The 19,202-nt window shown below is 59.2% G+C and overlaps 1 protein-coding gene across 1 annotated transcript in view; it reads right to left on the reverse strand.

Annotated features, from left to right (window-relative positions):
* Positions 1–330: 330 nt before the first annotated feature.
* Positions 331–19,202, reverse strand: part of STK32C (serine/threonine kinase 32C) — a gene marked incomplete at both ends in the record, with an annotated part of 69,058 nt that continues 50,186 nt past the window's right edge. The window contains 10 exons of the mRNA XM_080694886.1: positions 331–463; positions 2,425–2,492; positions 2,911–3,042; positions 3,126–3,251; positions 4,178–4,294; positions 4,743–4,846; positions 5,203–5,292; positions 5,381–5,418; positions 6,266–6,439; positions 8,427–8,578. Of these exons, the coding sequence (XP_080551012.1) occupies positions 331–463; positions 2,425–2,492; positions 2,911–3,042; positions 3,126–3,251; positions 4,178–4,294; positions 4,743–4,846; positions 5,203–5,292; positions 5,381–5,418; positions 6,266–6,439; positions 8,427–8,578 (1,134 nt within the window). The remainder of the gene's footprint in view (positions 464–2,424; positions 2,493–2,910; positions 3,043–3,125; positions 3,252–4,177; positions 4,295–4,742; positions 4,847–5,202; positions 5,293–5,380; positions 5,419–6,265; positions 6,440–8,426; positions 8,579–19,202) is intronic.

Below are 19,202 nucleotides of genomic sequence, written 5' to 3' on the forward strand. Positions count from 1 at the left end.
TGACACTGGGTGGCCATGGCAGGCTGAGTCCAGGAGGGACCAGAGGGCTGAGGCCTCTCGCCTCATCACACTGCCCCAGTGTCCAATGACCTGCCAGCCAGCAGCCAGAGGGGTGGCCAGGGTGTGCAGCCCAAGTGCCTCGCTCCGCACCACAGGTAATAGGGCCCAGGTGACAGCGCCCTCCTTGCCCAACGGCCACCCTGGGCAAGCACCCCAGGCTCTCGCCAGTCTTGGCCACACTGACAGCCTCGAGGACAGGCCTGGGTCAGACCCTTTGCCCTCCGTCTCCTCCCTCTGGAGGTTAACCACCCTCATGCACTGCCTGGCAGCCTAGCTGCTCTCAGCTGAGGGGCAGGTAGAGCCCCACGCAGGCTCCACCTCGCTGTCTGCTGTGGGATCCATCACATCCGTGGTCTCAGGGGCCGGAAGAGACTCGCTTGCGAGGTCCTGGCTCCTCTTCAGCCTGGGGAGGTATTGTGGCTTGAAGTCAGAATATTCTCCATCCCTCATGGAAACTACACGGCCACAATGGCTACAGGGCTTGGCTGCTGAGGGAGGAATCCATGCGGATGTGGCTTGGGGTTACATATAGTCCCTCCCCCAGCCCCGCTCTTGTTCCTGGTGTCCGAGAGACGAGAGCAGAGCACTTGCTTTCTCCCTCTTGACTTCCTACCTACCGACATGCCCTGAGCTCCACAGACCCAGCCTGACACGGACTGAACCTCTGAAATCTCTAGAACCAATAAACCTTCCTCTAGCCAATAAGCCTTCCTCTAGGTGTTGTGGACAGTTGTTTTTTATTACAGCAGTGAGGATGATGGCCGAGACAGAAATTGGTACCAGGAGTGAGGTCACTGCTGTATCTAAGCCTGACCATGTGTTTTTTGAGTCGTTGGAACTGGTTTGTGAGAGGAAGTTGGAAGAGCCAGAATGTGGTAGAAAAGTGGATGGTAGAGCCTGTGTTCAGGAGATTTCAGAGGGCGAAGGGGACTCCACAGGGATATGGGGTAGAGGCCACACATGTAATATTCTGGCGAAGAATTTATTGGAATTGTGTCCGTGTTCTGAAACTTTGTGTGAGGCCAAATTTAAAGATGATTAAGCTGGCAGAAGAAATCTCAAAATAGCAGTTTCCAAACTCCATTACTATTGGTGTCTGCATTCAGCCAAATGCACAGTGAATTTCGAAAGCAAGAGAGCAAGCAAGGGGCTTTGAAAACACGGAGTCTCTGAGGCCACAGCCCCAGGGACTCACCTTCAGACACACCTGTCTAGGTTGTCACCCAATAAATCATCACGGTGGATTTATCCACTAATGAGATTACAACCCTTGTGATGCATTACATCAACTCCAAATGTCAGGAGACATTCCTCTCTAAGCAGGCCAGGAGGGGACCTCGTGTAGCTGTGCCTCACTGGCAGCCCCACGGCTGTCCCAGGGATTATGGGCTGTGTTCCTCGGGAGGAGGCAGGCTCCTGGACGGTCGCCCTGCTCCAGCACAGCGGGGCACGGGAGGCCTGGGAGTGAACAGGAGCCCTAGGGCACGAGGAGGTGGCTCTGCCTGACTGTGGGGTACTCTGGGGGTGGCAGTTGCAGGCCGGTGAGTCCCGGTTCATGTCCAGCCAGAGCTGAAGGGAGGCCTAGCTCAGCGCCCCTCCCAGGGCTCAGCAACTTTGGAATGAGGCTTTCCAAAGTACAGGGCCAAGCCCATTCACCACTGTCCACCCATCCATCCATCCATCCTTCTTTCCTTCCTTCCTTCCTTCCACTCTTTGTTTCTTTCTTTCTTTCTTTCTTTCTTTCTTTCTTTCTTTCTTTCTTTCTTTCTTTCTTTCTTTCTTTCTTTCTGTGCAACTGAGGATTGAACCCAGGGGCATTCTACCTCTGAGCTAAACTCCCAACCCAATTTTATTTTGAAATAGGGTCTCACTAAGTTGCAGAGAGCCTCGTTCAGTAGCTGAGGCTCGCTGTGAACCTGCAATCCTCATAGCTCAGCCTCCCAAGTACTGGGATTACAAGCATGTACCACCACGCCTGGCTCATTGCCCTGTTTTCTGACCCCCCGGGTGGCCAGAGTCCTGGACCAGCCCCACCTCATCTTGCACACCCTTCCCAGCCTAGTGCAGAGCCACCTCCCCCAGGAAGCCCTCCCTGTCTCAGCAGGCATGCTTGTGCCTTGGGCCCCACCATGTGGGCTTCTTCCCTCCACTCCCACTGATACTTGTGTTCTGTCTTGTCCTGTCGGTGAGTTGTGCCCAAACAGGGGCCTCCTGCCCCTCTCCTCTGTGGTCATGGCTGTCCGTCCCAAAGAATGTTGGGGTCTGGCATCCCAGTCAGTGATGCCAAGGGGTGTGGGGTCTCTGGGCACAGGCAAGGATACCTTGGCCAATTTCCCCCTCTCTTCCCCCTCCCATAGCACTCACTTTTCTCTGTTAAAAATCACAAAGTCTTGCTGGATTGCATCCAGGCAGTCCTGAAGGTAATCGTTCTCCTGTGGACAGAAGGCTGAGTAAGCCAAGGCAGGTGTGTGGCCCCGGTGGTCTCTGAGGATGGCGTCCCATGCTGACCATAGCATGGTCAGCAAAAGACCCTTCAGGCTGCCAGAGGAGCTCGCTGCCTGTGGCAGTCATTGTAGGACCCTGGGCTCCAGCAGCCGGAGCGTGGCCCCCCTAGGAGTGCTTCAGAGAAGGCCTGCTGCCCGCAATCTCCACCAAGCTATAGGGGAAGGCCCTCTCAAGCTTGGCAAGGGTGTGGCACCCAAGAGACCCTTACCCCCGACTCCCCGTGACACTGAACCTACAGGAGGCTCCTCGTGCTCGCAGGAGAGCAGCAGGCCCCTCCCCACAGGATGGCCAGGAGCTGTGCACACCGTGCGTGGGTAGAGGGACCCGGGCCCAGCCCGCACTCACTGACTGGGAGCTGTCTCTGCTGCTGTCACGGGACTTGTTCTTGGCCAGCCGCTTCTTCTTCTTGTGCAGAGGCCTCGACTCCAGGATCATCTCCTCCAGCTCAAAGGTGGGGTCGCAGTGCAGGCGGCCTTTCTGTGGAGGAACAGGGCGCTAAGCCCGGCCCGTGGCTGCTGCCCCCCTGGCCCTTGAGCTGCCCACCTGGGCACACCGCTTACGTTGGGCACGAAGCCTGGCTCCACCTTCTTCTCAATCAGGTCATCCCAAAGCACACTGGCGAGTGACGGGGCCGCCTGCATGTCCTGGAGGCTGGAGAGCCGGTGCTCAGGGTTCACGGTGAGAAGCTGCAACAGGCCCTACATCAGAGAGGCAGTGGGCCAGGCCAGGCCTTGGCCTCACTCCACAGAAGAGCCTGTCCCAGGCAAGGCGGAAATTCAAGACCTCAAGGGGCACGCAAAGAAGGCACCGCTGATTTCGGGCAAAGAAACAGGGCCGGCAGAGCACTGTGGTCAAAGCTAACATGTGATCTGGAGGACTGGCCCTGCAGGGACGCTCTGCCAGGATGCACCAGCAGGTGGCAGCCGAGGCACATAGCTAGTGGACAGTAACTGACCAAAGCACTCCCACCACAGTGTAGACTGCAGGCCCAGACCAGGGCAGCTGGGCCGTTCCAGCTGGGCACCTCCTGTCCCGCCAAGGGCCCAGCAGGCCCTGTACATAGAGTCTCTGCACACCCCGTCCTCACCCAGGCGTGGCTCTCAGACAGCCCCTGTGGACAGAGCAGCCACGTGTTTGAAAATGGTTCTCTGAGCGAGGAGTGGTGTGGGGTCCATCCCTGGATGGGAGGCACTGCCGACAGCAGCGCCACAGCCCTGTGTCCCTGAGGGCTGATGTCCCCTCAGCTGCAGTGGACAGAGCACAGGGGAGGTGCACCGGTGGCTTCTGGGCTGGCTCCTGGGGAGGGCAGCCAGCTGCGCACACCTCCAGGGAGCAGTGCGGGCTGAGCCCCGCCTGGCGCACAGTGGTCCCACGCGGGAAACAGTGGCCTGGCACCAAGCATCTCCGTGGGGTGATGGCTGGTGGTCACCGCACGCAGGCCGCTGCCAGGGTTGGACAGACCAGGGCTCACAGGGTAAGACAGCCCACGCGGGATGCCCACCACACAGACTCCCCGTGCCCACGGGGCCCAGAGTGGCTGCCCGGGGAGGCCCGGCCCGGCACGAGGAAGGAGGAGGAGTGCGGTGGCGCCCTGGGGGCCGGGGAGGCTCACCTTCCGCAGCAGGGCCACCATCTCTTTGGACCACGTGGGCGCGTACTGCACGCTCATGGTGCTGAAAAGCTGGACCAGCGACTCCACGGCGTTGCTCGAGTGGATGTCGTAGGGCCTCTGCGGGCAGGAGGCGCTGCACCGGGCATCCTAGCCCACGCCCAGAATGGGCATGCCCACCCCCACCCCAGGGCGCCACGCGAGTGGACACTGTAGGGTCTCTGTGGGCAGGAGGCGCTGTACGGGGCGTCCCCGCCCCCACCCCAGGACAGGCAGTGCTCCGGAGGGCAGCATAGGCCTAAGCAACGCCCAGCCTCCAGGCCCAGGCTGGCTGGCCATGTGCCCAGGGACCCATGGGCGTCCTGCCTGCCGAGGTTACGAGGAGGCGCCCCCTGCTGGAGCCAGGTGCCGGCCCCACACACCACCCCCGGGAAGCCCCTTCTTCAGTGTCAGAGTCCTCCCTGAGGACGGGGTGGGGGGCAGCCTCACCCCTCCCCCACTCTTGAGCCACCCAGGCAGGGAGCAGCTGGCCGGGGTCTGGGGCTCTCAGTGGCCACAGGACACCTACCCATCCTCGCAGCAGCTCGTAGGCCATCACCCCCATGGACCACCAGTCCACTTCAAAGGAGTAGCCGGTCCCACCGTTGAGGAAAGAGTGGAAGATCTCTGGAGCTTTGCGACAGAGAGGAGTGGCTGAGCCGTGCTGACATGGTCGCCCTGGCACTGGGCACCTCGCGGCCAGGCCTCAGGAACAGGCTGCCTCCCCCGCTAATGAGGTCCCGCCCGCTCTCACCTGGGGGAGCCAGCTCCCTCTGGAACAACCCCCGCAGAGAGCGTCTGCATGTAGCCAGCCCACCCTCCTGTGTGGGGCAGCCCCTCCTACCCTCCGTGACTCGCACGCACATCCCGGGACCCCTCCGCACACAGCAGAGAGCACTGCCCACCGCCGCCCCATCACCGCTGCCGTGGCTTTGCTGGCTCCCGGCCCTGCCACCCGCAGGAGGAGTAGGGACTGGCGCCTGGCTTACCCATGTACGGCTTGGTGCCAGCGAGCGCCGTCGCCCTCTCCCCGTCCTTTATGATGGTGGCGATGTTGAAGTCAGTCAGATGTGCGTGCCCTGCGAGGAGAGTTGACGGAGTGACGGGGCCGAGGCGTGCCTTTGCAGGGCAGCCACCCACTCCCCGTGGCTTCCGGGCTCTCCTCACCTTGCTCGTCCAGCAGGATGTTGTCTGGCTTAACATCCCTAGAAGGGCAGAGGGCGGAGAAAGTCCTGAACCCAGCCACTCCTGCCCCGAGTCCCTGGCAGAGTCCGCGATGCCAAGATGCCCACCACCTGAGGCCAAGGACTGGCTTGGGCCTTGGGGCAGTGCTGCACCCCAGCAGTCCAGGTGAGGAGGAACGGGCCCCTCTCCCGGCACCATGCTCAGAGCACCAGGAAGCCTCTCTGGGGAGCCACAGCACCCCATCTAAGTCCAGACCGGGGTGTCTGCAGCCTGAAGTCCCCAGAGGACAAGTGCGGGTCCTCCTCACCTGGCCCACGCTGGCCACTCTGCACGGGGCCGTGCAGAAGCACTGGCTCGGGCCTGGCCGTCTATAACCTGGGCTGGTCCTTGGCTGGCCCTGACTTCTAGGCATAGCCAGACGTCTGACTGTCGGGTTCCTGACTCATGGTCAGAAGACAGAGGCCACGAGGCCAGAGGTCCGGTTAGACTCTACTGCCCACCTCATGGATCTTCTCGTTTGGCTGGGTGGCTGCAGGATTTCAGCCTAGTTTCACCTGCTTTACGCCAGTGTCAGAGTCAGTTGGATTCCCCCAGGACAAGGTAGGTGGGCAAATGGGCTCCTGCTCCATAGCAGCAGGAAGACTGCGGTCAGAGACCAGGGAGTGGCCACCACCATGCAGCCAGCTCCTGGGGTCCATCCATGAGCTTGAGTGGCCTTCTGTGCCCAGCCTGCGCTTGGACAGGGTCAACTCCCAGGTGGACACCGGGCAAGCACTACAGGGTTGAGGAGCCAGACCAGGCTCTGCTGGGGCGCGGGTGCCCCGGGTCCTGCCCCACCTGCCCCGGGCGGGCGCCCCCCCATCACACCTGTGGATGATGTGCTGGCTCCGCAGGTAGTCGAGGGCCAGTGCCATCTCACAGATGTACAGTCTCACCGTGTCCTCGGAGAACTGGACGTTCTGCTGCAGGTGGTAGCGCAGGTCCCCACCCAGGAGCAGGTCCACCACCATGAACATGTCCTCCTCGTCCTGGAAGGAGTACCTGTGGCACCGAGGGAGGGCCTGGCGTGTGCATGGCTGGGGAGCCAGAGCCGCAGCTCCCGCCATCCCTGACATCACCCCTGCCGAGGACCACAGTCCCACCCCACGGCCACCAGAGAGCTGCCAGCGCACTGACTGCCTCTGATCAGGGCTGCTGGAGCCGAGCCCCCGGGGGCCACAGCAGCCTGCCCTGGTGGTGGCTAGCTGAGCTCAGACGCCAGTCGGCGTTCAAACTGGAGAAGCAACACAGCACCCATTCCTGGGTTTTTCAGGCTGCCCTGGTTTCTTCTGTACAATGGAGATAAAAATAGCTGCCTTGGACGATCGTTCAAGAAAAAAGCAAGACAGTGCCGGTGAAATGCCTGGCGCAGCGCTGAGAAAAGTGCTGGTATTGAATGACCAGCCACCGTGGCAGCACCACAAAGACAACGGCGAAGACAACGGCGATGGCGGTGATGTCATCAGTGATGGCGGTGGTGATGATGGTGATGGTGTTGATCGTATAGTTATGGTGGTGATGGTGATAACGGTGGTGGTCATGGCAGTAATGGTGGTAGTGATGGTGGCAGACCACTTTGCCATTTCCTCTTGAGCTCTCAGAGGTAACTTTCAATGACAGGCTTTTACTTTATTATTTATTTATTTTTTGCGGGTCTGGGGATGGAACCCATGTGCATTCGACCTCTGAGCTACACCTATAGGTAGGTATACCTACCCTGCAGCTATCTAGGTATAGGTAGGTATACCTAAGTAGGTAGGTATACTTACCCTGTAGCTACCTATACCTAGGTAGCTACACCTACCCTGCCCTATTTTTTTTTCTTTATTTTGAAACAGGGTCTCACTAAGTTGCGGAGGGCCTAAGTAGCTGAGGCTGTCCGCAAACCATGATCCTCCGGTCTCAGCCTCCCAAATTCTGGGATTACAAGCATGTGCCACCACGACTGGCTCTTAATGATAGGTTTTTATAGAAGAACGTCACACAAAATTCACTTTTATGTGATATCCCTCTATCTTCCTTCCACAAGCCACCCTGTCTTCATCTCAGTGGAGGGCTAAGGGTCTGGGGAAGGGGGCTTCGAGAGGGGACACTGGGAAAAAGCTACAGAGCAGGGGGATCCAGGGCGCTGGGCTCCAGGAGGGTCCCTGGGCCATGGAGAGCAGGCACCAGAGCAGGTGGCTGCGCCCTCCATGACCCTGGACAGCAGAGACGCCCACCAGCTGGCCTGCAGGATGGGGAGCAGCATAGAAACTGTGCTGACAACACCCAGCCCCTGACCAGAGAGCGCTTTGCACATGGACGCTGCACACGGCAGCACAGGGCCAGTCCCCCATCCACAGTGAGGCTGGGAACAGAGAAGTTAGGATGTCACCCATGGCAGGAGACAGGATCCAACCCACAGCCCATGGCCTGACATGAGGCCACATGGCCTCTCAGAGACAGCCCAGGAGGGCCAGCGTGGGGCCAGCCCGAGGCCCCAGAAGAGGGGAATCCAAGGGCCCCTTCTCTGTGAGCAGCCTTGGTGCCTCGCGCTCCCGCAGGACGGCAGGCCGGGCCGCTCCGACAGTGCCCTCCTCCCTGCTGAGCCCGGAGCAACACCCGGTGTGAGGATGAGGTCCGACCAGGGCCTCCCTCCTTAGCCACCGCGTGGCAGAGGCAGGTTCAGTGGGCACACGTCGCAGAGCGTGGAGCCCACAGTGGGAGGCGGGCAGGAAGGACGCCTGCACTAGGGAGGATTCCCAGCGAGGAAGCTGGGCCTCCTGTGCCTGCAGCCGCCTGTGCCCTGGAGCTGGTCTTGGTACTCACTGTTTGCAAGCTCAGCCCCTAAACTAGACCGTGCCAGGGGCCCCATGGAGGCACAGCCCGTCACAGCCCGTCACAGCCTGGGCTTCCAGGTGGCCAGGGGAGAGGCTGCTGGGCCGCGGGTGGGAGCTCCAGGAGGCGGCCTGGCAGGAGGCGCTGCAGGCCAAGTCCCTCGGGGCCTCACCAGAGGTTCACGAGGAAGACGTGCTCGATCTCCTGCAGGATCTCCAGCTCCCGGAACACGTTGCGCACCTCGTCACGCTCGATGCACTGCTGCTTGTTCATGTATTTCATGGCATACATCTTCTCCGTGTCCCGCTTCTGCACGATGCACACCTGTGGGCCGAACGGCTCTCGGGAGGATGCCAAGAGCCTGGAGCCCCACAGCCCCTCTCCCTCAAGGCAACGGAAGCACCAGGACTTCCCGCCGGCAGTGGGTCAAGGCGGTGACCAGCACCTTCTGCAAACAGAGGGCAAGCAAGGAGCACCCAGGCATGAGCCCAAGCTGCACGCAGGGCCGGCCTGTGGGGGGTGCCCCTCACGGGTGCCCAGGCCCCTCGCCGCCATGCCCTGAGCAGGTGCCCAGGCTTTCCTGAGCCCCAGGACTCCCCTCCTGGAGCCCAGCTCAGCACGTGGCTCAGAGGACTGTTGGGGTTTGCAGAGGAATCCATGTAGCTGAGCCCTGCACCCAGGGAGCCCTCGCCAGCCACAGGGCCGTCACGGCCACCACAGCAGGGCCCTCCGTGACGACAGTGCCCCGCACAGCCCTAAGGCGCAGCCCTCTCCCAGCACTGAACTGTTAGTGTGAACCAGCGACACCGACATCGCTGCCACACCGCCAACTGCTCTCCGGAGAGGACTGGAGAGGGGAGAGTGGCAGGCGTGACTGGGAGAGGTGCGCAGGGTTTCCTGGCCAAGGAGCATCCACCGGGATCAGGGACAAGATCTCCAAAGGGAAACTGGGAGCTGAGCCACAAAATTTCAGCCTCAGAGCTAACATCCCCGTACCTCTATGGTACGTACCACCTGTGGTTTCCAGGTCTGCAGGGAGCAGGAGCCCAGGGGACCGGGGGAGAGGACAGTTCTGGAACTCATGGTGGGTGAGACACATCCAGGTGGCTCACCAAAAAGCAGGCGGCCGGGAGCTGAGCAGCCATCCCAGCAGCATCAGCCTCAGGACAAAGCTCCACCAATGAAGAGCCCACCGCGTCCCTCCCGGGAATGCCCTGAGACTGCGTCTGAAGATGTTCACCACAGTGTTAGAGCCGCCAGGTCCCCGCTGTGGTGTCTAGCAGCACCCCGCGTGGATATGACGATGTGCGACAATTTACATACCAAGCCAGGGTGCTAAGCTTTGCTACTTGGGGTCAAGGGTGCAATCTCCCCGCTACAGGCAGAGCTGGAAGCGGGCCCAGCAGATGAAAGCAGTCCCGCGGGTGAATAGGAGCATGGGCGGCCGCTTGCGGTTGTGGTTTCCATGGCATTACCACAGGCTGACATTCGTGCCGAGGATCCGGCCCTATATTGTGGTGTCCGCCTGCCCGGTGATGCTGGTCTTTGGGGTTCTGGACACAGTGGTGGAGACTTTTCTCGGTCCCCAAGCCCTAAATATTCCCCATCATTTAGAGACAGCAACTCTCATCAGACACGGGGGTGGTTCCCAAGGCAACACCATGCCGCAGCAGCCCTGCACACAGCACTTTGCCCACAGGTGGGTGGCGAGCCAGGAGAGGCTGAGCTCCTGGCGCGATGCAGAAGCACAAAGGTCCATGGCCACGATGGAGTCTCCACATCTCAGAGCCCGCTACCCCTGCCAAACCTGGCTCTGGCACAAACCCAGCCAGGTCCCGTGCAGACCACCAAGACCCCTGCAGAGCTCCGCCTGAAGCTGCCTCTGCAGGGCTTGACCTCAGGAAGACCCCACCCCCAGCCCAGGAGTGAGGCAGACCCGTGGGAGCAGGTGTGGGGCGCAGGGCTTCAGGGGGTGTCTAGAGAGGGGTCCTTGTCTCTGGGGTGGGCAAAAGGGGGCCAACGTTCTATCTTACTCTTGCTGCCCAGATCCTACTAGCTACGGGCCCTCCCTAAAAGGGATAGAGCGCTTCCTGTGCCCCTGGTTCAAGCAGAAGGAGTTGGGCTCTGAAAAGACCTAGAACATGTGCTCAGGGGCTTGGGGTCTGGCAGAGCCTCATGGAGGGCTGGGGTCGCTGGCCTGCGGCCCCTCTGTGGAAGCACCATGCACACAGGCACCCTGTGGGCTGGCCTGAGGTTCAGCAGGCACCCAGGGGCCATCTGCAGTCAGGGGTTCTCCTGAATTTGCTGCGGCTTCAGCTCCAGCTGCCGAGGCCACACGCAGCAGGCAGACTGCTCGGGGGCCCTTGAGGTGCTGAGGTCAGCAGGTGTTCCCAAGGCTTCTCTCTCTGCTTGGAAGACCCGTGTCCTGGGCCTGAGCCTCGCCTCTGGCCTGGTCTAGAGGGTTCCAGCCCTCACCGAGCCTGTCTCCTCACAGGCTAACGTGAATGCTATGCGGACTGCCCACGGTCAGGGCCAAGGCCAGGCCTGCAGCCCACAGGGCCACACAGGGTCCTGCCCCTACTGTGGCCAGCTGAATGACAGCTCTGAGGGTGTCCACGCCCTAGCCCTCAGAACTATGACTGTGTCCTGTCACATGGTGAAGGAGACTCTGCAGATGTGACGAGGGTAAGGATGCCAAGTCTGGACCATGCAGCTGGGCCTGCAGTGCAATCCTTTGCATCTAGAGGGAGGAGGGGAGGCGCGCTGTCCTAGGGCTGCTGGCAGGAGCAGCTGACGCCTGACATCATCCCTGTGAACTGACTCCAGGTATGTGGGCTTCCGAACTGCAAGAGAAATACTACCCTCAGCAACCTGCTTGTGGCCATGGGCTGCAGCAGCCACAGGAAGCGAACACAGGGATTCAGCTCTTTGGGTATCATGAGGAGCCCAGAGATGAGCTGTAATGTCCACCTGTGCCGTGAAACTCTCATCTCCCACGTGGTAGGACTGCTCTGGGCACCAGTGGGCAGCCAGCCAGCGTGGACATAAACGCCCAGAACACCAGGGCGGCAGTCATACACGAGGTCCTCAGAAGACCTGCAGGTCCAAGATGCCGTAGATTTAAGGGCAGTCATCCTTCTATCTTTCCTCTCACTTAACAAAAACGGCCCAAGCCAGGGGTGATAGCCTGTGTCTGTAATCCTAGCATTGGGAAACTGAGACAGGAAGATCGCAGGTTCAAGGCCAACCTCAGCAATGTAGCAAGATCTTCTTTCTCAATAAAAAGGGCTGGGAGGAGGGTTCTGTGCCTAGTGTAACACACACACACACACACACACACACACACACACACACCCCAAAAGTTTTCCCTGAGATAGCCACAGACCTCCCTGGCTGGCTGCCTTGGGCACAGGGAGGCTAACCCAGAAACCTGCCAAGACGGCCTCAGACAGTCACAGTGAACTTGCTGTGTTCCGTGTTTCCCACGACCTCCCAAGGTAATAAGTCACTCAGCAATTCATACTGACAAAAAGAAGACAAAGGTCAGAAGCACTAGGCAATTACATGAATGTGTTGGATAAAGTGCAATCACACCAGTGCAAAGCCAAATTATCTGCTTATTCACACCTGCTCTGGAAATACTCTTCCTGGGATTTCTGGGTCTATGCCAAGGTGTGACTCTCCCACCTTGACCGACCTCTGCGGGCTGGACCCGGGGCAGGTGGGCTATCCTGTGGGTGGGCCCTGCCACCAGCCGCACTCCCCTGGTGATTATGACAGGCAGCAGGTTGAGCAGTGTCATCGGGCTGCAGGGAGAGGACCGTGAGCCATTCCTAGAACTGGCTGTGGCCTGGAGGGGGGCCGACGGGGGCTGTCTCAGGTGGACAGTTGTGCAGGGTATGGAATGGGTATATTCTGCAAACTCCAGCCCGAAGCACAAATAGACAGAATGCTCTAGCTGCAACATGATGCCACGTGCCCCAGGAATTGCAAGAGAGCGTACCTAAGAAATGTGGGCTACGCACAGGACAAGTGTGTTCCTAGTGACAGTGGTGGCTGCTAACCTCACAGACCAAATGCACGAGGAAAGCCCCACCCCGCCCCACAGTGCATGCTGTCCGGGGAAGGGGCCAACTTTCAGATGGGTCCTGGGATCCAGCCAGGCAACCGTGTTCAATATCGAGGGGAAGTGGAGCCATCATGCCCGGAGCAACTCGCCGTGTGCTCTTTAGCCTCTGCGGTCCAACTGCCCAGGATCCCGTGGTCCAGTGTGACCTCTCCCTCCATCCTCAGAGCTGCAACTTCTTTAAATCTCACACTGACCTCTTCTGCCTCCCTGTTCCTCCCTCAAGGATCTGGCGAGGACGCTGGCCACCGGATAGCCCAGCAGAGTGTCCACACCAAGTCTCCAGGACCCCGGAGAAGTCACCAAGTCAGTCACCTGCAACCAAACTCCCCTCCGACACTACAGTCACGGAGCCCTCTGGGGATGTTCTCGGCCCTACTTTGGCACACTGCAAGGCGCCCACAACACGGGCGTGTGGACCCTGGAGGCCCCTGCCTTGGTCTTGACCTGGCTCAGAGTCATCCCTGGAGGCCCCTCCCTGGCACTCTTACAGAGCAAGGGCAAGGACCCTTCCTCCTTCCCTTCCTCCCTCCTCCATGGACACCAGGGACGGCGGGAGACAGGGCGCCTGCAGGGCATCCAGCCCAGGGCTGATCAGGCCAAAAGCACTTCTGGCGGTGGCCAGGGATGGTCTGGACTCGGACGCAGGGCCATGGGTGCTGGAGAGCGTGGCCTGTCTGCACTGTGGGCTCTGCGGGAAGCCTCTCAGAGAGCGGCCACCACTGCCCTGCCCTGTGGGTGAGACGGGAAGAGTCTGCGGGTGCCGGCCGACCAGCCGTGGGTGTAGGGTAGACTCCTGAGGAGGCGGAGTCCACACTGCCCCAAGCAGGAGAGCCAGCCACAGGAGGGCAGGCTGTGTGCAGGAAGGAGGTTGTCATGTAGAGGGGACCACTCAGCAGAGCTGGATTTGTGCCTGAACTACCTATAATCATTTTTCAAATTATTATTTTGAAAGCCAGCTGAAAAGTTTCAGAATGAAAATAAGTGTCAGCCGCAGCAGGCCACCAGCCCACCTGGCTTTGGCTCCGGGCCCTTCTCCAGTGGACGCGTCAGTCTGTTCGCTGGGCAGAATTCCGGGCTTGGCCGGGCATGGTGGCGCATGCTTGTAATCCCCGTGCTTGGGAGGTAGAGACAGGAGGGTCACACAGGTTCGAAGCCAGTGGTGCTGGCTTAAGAGACCCTGTTTCCAAATTTAAAAGTATAAAAATAGGTCTGGGAGTGTAGCCCAGAGGTAGAAGGGTTTCCAGGAACCCCAGTACCACCAAAAAAAAAAAAAAAAAAAAAAAAAAAAGAATTCCGGCCTTGTCCTACCAAGCAAGGAGACCTGCTCAGCCTGGCACCACCGCGGCCACGGGCTCTGCTCCAGGAGAGTCATCTTGCAGGGCTGGGAGCTGCAGGCGGGCGCCTGGAGGGCCGTGGTCCTCCTGCCAGCTCCGCGGGGCTCGCCTCTGGAGCACCAGTGTCTGGAGCCCAAGGCCTCATAGCAGGCTCCTTCTGCCACTTCTGTTCCTTGTGCATGAAAGCTGCCTGCCCAGGCGACCTGCTTCATTCTGCGGCCCGTCTGTTCATGCCTGCCCAGCCATGGGGCAACTGTCTCCAGGACCCCAGAGAACGCTTCCCCTCTGTGTGGAACCCTGTGGCTACTGGCCTTCCTCCTGGCCGGCCCCAGCAACAGCTAACAGGTTAGGGAGCACCCACAGGGAGGCAAGGAGGATTCATGGGGAAGCAGGGAGGAGTCACAGAGAGGCAGGGAGCACCCACAGGGAGGCAGGGAGCACCCATGGGGAGGCAGGGGGACTCACAGGGAGGCAGGGAGCACCCATGGGAAGGCAGAGAGCATCCACGGGAAGGCAGGGAGAACTCACAGAGAGGCAGGGAGCACCCACAGGGAGGCAGGGAGCATCCACAGGAGGCAGAAAAGAGCAGGGTAGGGACTCAGCTCTCTCAAATGTTTGGGTTTTGTGTGGTGGGATGTTCACAACTTGACAGCAACTCTAGACAATCTTTTACGTCTCTCTAGGTGGCAACTCTGGGTGAGGCGCTATGGTATAGGGTGACTATGGTCCCTCCCTGGGGCCCCCAGGAACAACGCCTCCAACCTCTCTTAGTGAGTCTGAGTGGCCCCGCAGACATGGGGCCTCAGAACACGGTCTCTTTGTAATGAGCATCTGTGAAGCTATAGTTAGGTGGAGGGTCATGGGGGAAAAGACTGAGGTGCTTTCTAAATCAGTGCAGGTCTCATGAGAGACAGGAGGGAGAGGCAGGCTGAAGATGGAGGGTGGGCACAAGCCAACGAGCGCAGCCCTGGAAGTGGGAGAGGCCCCAGAGAGGCCTGCCCTGCTGATTTCACGACTGCAAGGCTGGCTCTCCACTGCTTGCAGCCAGGGCCCTGTGGGACTTTGTCACACAGCCCCAGGAGCCCAAGCTTCCTGCAGTTATCCCGAGTAGGTGCCCGCCGGGGGCTCCCAACCTCACGCCGCACACTCTCAGGCATCTGCCTCGCTCTCCACCTGCCAGCTGGCCACTTTTCAAGGACTCCCGGTCCTCCCTCCTCTGAGACCCAGCTCCTACCTTCATTCTCCATCTTCCAACCAGGCCAGGGGGGCAGAGAGGCCAGCCGAGGCCAGCGCTGAGGCCAGGGCAGAGGCCCAGGGACTACTGTGACGCTCCCCATGGCTGGGGAGGAGCTAGGCTTTCCCCAGCCGCGGATTCAAGTGGATCATGTCCAAATCCAAGTGTGTTCATCTTGGCTCCACCCCAGGCCCACAGGAGGCTCCAGTGAGTGGCGGCTCAAAGTGTGGGCTTGTGCCATCCCTGTTCAGAGGGACCCCAGTCCCCCACGTCCAACAGAGCAGTCTTTTCAAACAGCAGGTGGGACGCCACCAGCCTTCCATGGCTGAGCCTGGAGGCTGACAGCAAGCAGGCCCGCCTGGACAATTTCCTCAAATGAAATTGGTCTGGGCTTTCCAGGCTGCTTCCTCCGGTACTTCTCTCATGCCCCACGAGGAGGACGCGGACCAAGGCTGAGAGCGGGCGCCCCACTGCTCCCAGGGCCGCAGGGCGCCCAGAACAGGCTGCTGACTAATGCAGGGGTAAGTGCCATTTTAATTGAGCACTGTTTACGTATTTTGCAGATTTAAGTGATTCACCCCAAGCTCTTTTTCTTTCCAAGTAATTTTTGTTCCCCAGAAAGCAAGTGCCTGACAATAGGTACTTAAAGCCTCTAGATTATAAGGAAACCGCTCCTAATCCCACCCAGGGGCATTCAACAGCTCCAGGCAGTGCCAAGGAGCCATGGGGGCCTGGCGAGGCTGTGTCCAGCGGCCACTGGCCCGCACCACAGCAACCGGGGGCTCAGGGTCTGTGGGCCTGGAGGAGGCATCTGCAGCTGCCGAGGAGGGCGGCCCAGGGTGGCCACGTGGGGCAGACTCGTGGAGGAAGCCAGGTCCCCAGGCACGCCAGGCTCCTCTTGTGGTGAACGACAGAGGGTTGTGTACAGACCTCACTCAGGGGTCTCGACAGCACCAGAGACCACACTGGACTCCAACTGCCGTGTCCACTGGCCACTGGCCTCCTACTCCCCCGGCCCCTCCCGAGAGGCTGCCCTTGCAGTGTCCTTGGAGGTCCCCGAGAAGCGTGTCCCTCGGGCCTGCTCGCCCCAGGCCCCTCCCTGGTGAACCACGAGTGACCATAAGCTCCAGCACCTGTCCCCAGCCCAGGCTGCCCCACCTGTACCCTACCATTCCCGCCTCTTCCTGACCACCCTCCGCACAAAGGCTGCCCAGCAGCATACGCCACTGGGCAGGCACCTCCGGAGGGGCACAGCAGTCCATGGGGGAGGGGCAGGTTGGGCCTCAGTTTCTCCAATGTTAAGCATGTTGACTGGTGAGGTTTCACAAGCCTTAGGAGACTGTGGACAACGACCCTGACTCTCAGGAGGGCGTGGTCACTGGGAGACCCGTAAAGGGAGTCGGGAGCCATCTCCGTAAGGACGACGTGGTGATGAGGGCCCCGATGGATGCCCGGGGCCTCCCTACATCTGCCGAGTAACACACAGTTGGATCATGTACCCGAGATGCCAGGAAACCCCTGCACCTGACTGGCCTTACATTCAGTGTCCAGGCAGAGCTGGCCTCACTACGGACTAATCACCCCAACTGGAAGATCATCTGGGGGCCTGGGACCAGATGTCCTCTGTGCCCGGTGCAGGTGCGGGTCCTACGTTCATTGTGTATCCAAACCCATAACACCCCAGACACAGGTCCTACAGCCCCTCTCACCGATGAGAGAGCTGGGGTTCAGGGTGAAGAGTGTCCTCGCCGGCCCTGCGCCCAGCCAGTGGACGGCAAGCAGGCTGAGGCCAGATGAGAGTGCGTGGTGGGACCATGTCTGCTGGCAGGCGACTTGCCTTCACACCAGGATTAGACAGAATCGCAGTGTCAGTGGGGAGACCAGCACAATCTAGGAAATGCTAGGGAGGCAGCCGCTTATGCACCACACAAAGCAGTGAAGCCTTGACTCACGCAAGCAGGCACCAGCTCAGCTATTTGGTTGAAGTGAAAGTTCTTTTATAAGATCAAAATAAGCTGGGTGCAATGACACATGCCTGTAACCCCAGGACTTGGGAGTCTGAGACAGGAAGATCACAGGTTCAAGGCTAGCCTCAGCCACTTAGTGAGATGCTGTTTCGAAATACAAAATAAAAAGGGTAGGGGGACGTTTCTTGGAAGTAGAATGGCCCTGGAGTTCAATTCCCAGTACCCCCCCAAAAAATCACAATGAAATAAAAGTATTACTAGTCTCCTAAAAGACAGAGAAGCAACTGGAGCGAAAGGGCGCATGAACAGGAAGCTCAGCGCCGTAGACTGGTACGCCCGGCCCAAGCTCTCTTAGGAACTCAGTGTGGTCCCAGTGAGAATAAAATAAGGGTCCCTTCTTGCAGAGATGACAAGTCCATTATACAATTCATTTGTAAAGACAATAAAGGAAAATAGTTGCCGGGCATGATGGCGCACGCTTGTCATCCCCGCGCTTGGGAGGCGGAGACAGGAGGACCGCGCTGGCGTAAGAGACCCTGTTTCAAGAAATATAAAATAGGTCTGGGAGTGTGGCCCGGAGGTAGAAGGGCTTCCAGGAACCCCAGTACCACACACAAAAAAGAAAAATAGTTAAAAAACCTTAAAGGACAAGGGAGGTTGCTGGCCCTGGGCTGGTGAGGAGCCCCCGCTGGCTCCTGCAGTTGGACATGCGCGGTGGAGCCTGGACAGGAGCCGCTGAGCACCACAGGGAATCCGCACGTCAGCCTCGTGGGGACATGCGCTGGATCGTTAAGGCGCGTCTCCAGGACCCGGAGCAAGCACACGTTCTAGTAAGTGGTGTTGGGATGACTTGAATAGCTATGGGAAAACAGAAAAAATTCGACCATTCCTGACACCATGAGCCAGAATAATTTCAGGTGTGAGCTTTGATACAATAAACTAAGCCCAGAAGTACCAGAAGAAAACATGTAGTCTTCTCTACATGAAAGTAGGAAGGCATCCCTCAGAAAGACAAACTGGAAAATACTCACAATTTCTGTCAGAAATAATATAGGAGCTTCAAAAAACCAACCATCAACCAAATGGGGAGAGGATGGTGAAAGACAGGCAAGTGGGCTTCTAACATTTAAAAAGAGGCTGTCAGAAGAGAAACGGAGAGGCACATGGAATGAGATGCGTGCCTCGCCTGTCAGGCTGGCAGAAACCCAAGTATTCGGTACCATGCCCTGTGGCAGGGAACCTGGGGAGGCCCAGAGGTGCTGCCCACAGAGGGGCCTTGGCAAATTCCAGCACAACACATGTGCGTCACCGAGACCCACAAACCCGCTTGTAGGCACGGACCCAAGGACGCACTGCAGAGCCGCGGTGGATGCAAGACAAAGCAAGTGGGCACACCTCACACTTGGCCGCGGCTGTGGCACAGGTGGCGGAAGGATGGCTATCCCCGGCTGCCACACCCCGGGCCCGGAGCTGTCGGCTCACGTGCAATGGGCATCTCGAGATGAGGACTGCACCCTGGACTACTCAGGTGGACCAAAGCCACACACAGCCAGGTAGGAGGGCCAGAGTCGGGAAGAAGACCTGAACAGAGGCAAGAGGTCGGAGTGGCGCGGGGTCACCAGCCAAGAAATACGAGCAACCTCTGGATGCCCAAAAAGGCAGGGAAAGGATTCTCCCCTGCAGGCTCGCAGTCCTGCCCGAGCTGTGGCTGCAGCCCCTCAGGGATGAGAGCTTAGCACTGGGGACAACAGCTGCCCTGTCAGGGCACATGCAGACCTGGGTCTCAGACAAGAACACAGCCCCCAGTAATGGAGCCTGGCGCTAAGGCCAAAGTCCACCTGACCTGGCAAATACTGGCTAGCTCCACGCCCAGCTGTCAGCAACGTGTGTGTGTGTGTGTGTGTGTGTGTGTGTGTGTGTGTGTGTGTGTAAAAGGGAACACCTTGCTGACTCCTTGGACGGAGCCATGCATGTCCTGACCCAGAGAGATCGAAAGTCCTAATGCCATCGGGAGAGCGCAAACCCCGATGTCTGCTGGTATGAAAAGATTGCTAATTATTTTAGGTGTGAAGAAGTACTGTGGTTGTGCTGAAGAAAGGGGTCTGTAGCTTTTGGAGATGCCCCTGTAACCGTGGCAGATTGGTGACCAGCTCGCATCTGTCAATTACCCAGCGCATGGGTGGGACAGCACCGCGCCACGTCGGAACCTGGTGGCGGTTCTCCACACCCCTTCCCTCTACTTCTATACATGTGGGAAGTTTTAAGTATTAAAAATTAACGAGAA

This window comes from Muscardinus avellanarius (genome assembly GCF_963383645.1).
Source record: "Muscardinus avellanarius genome assembly, chromosome: 4".
NCBI classification, from domain to species: Eukaryota; Metazoa; Chordata; class Mammalia; order Rodentia; family Gliridae; genus Muscardinus; species Muscardinus avellanarius.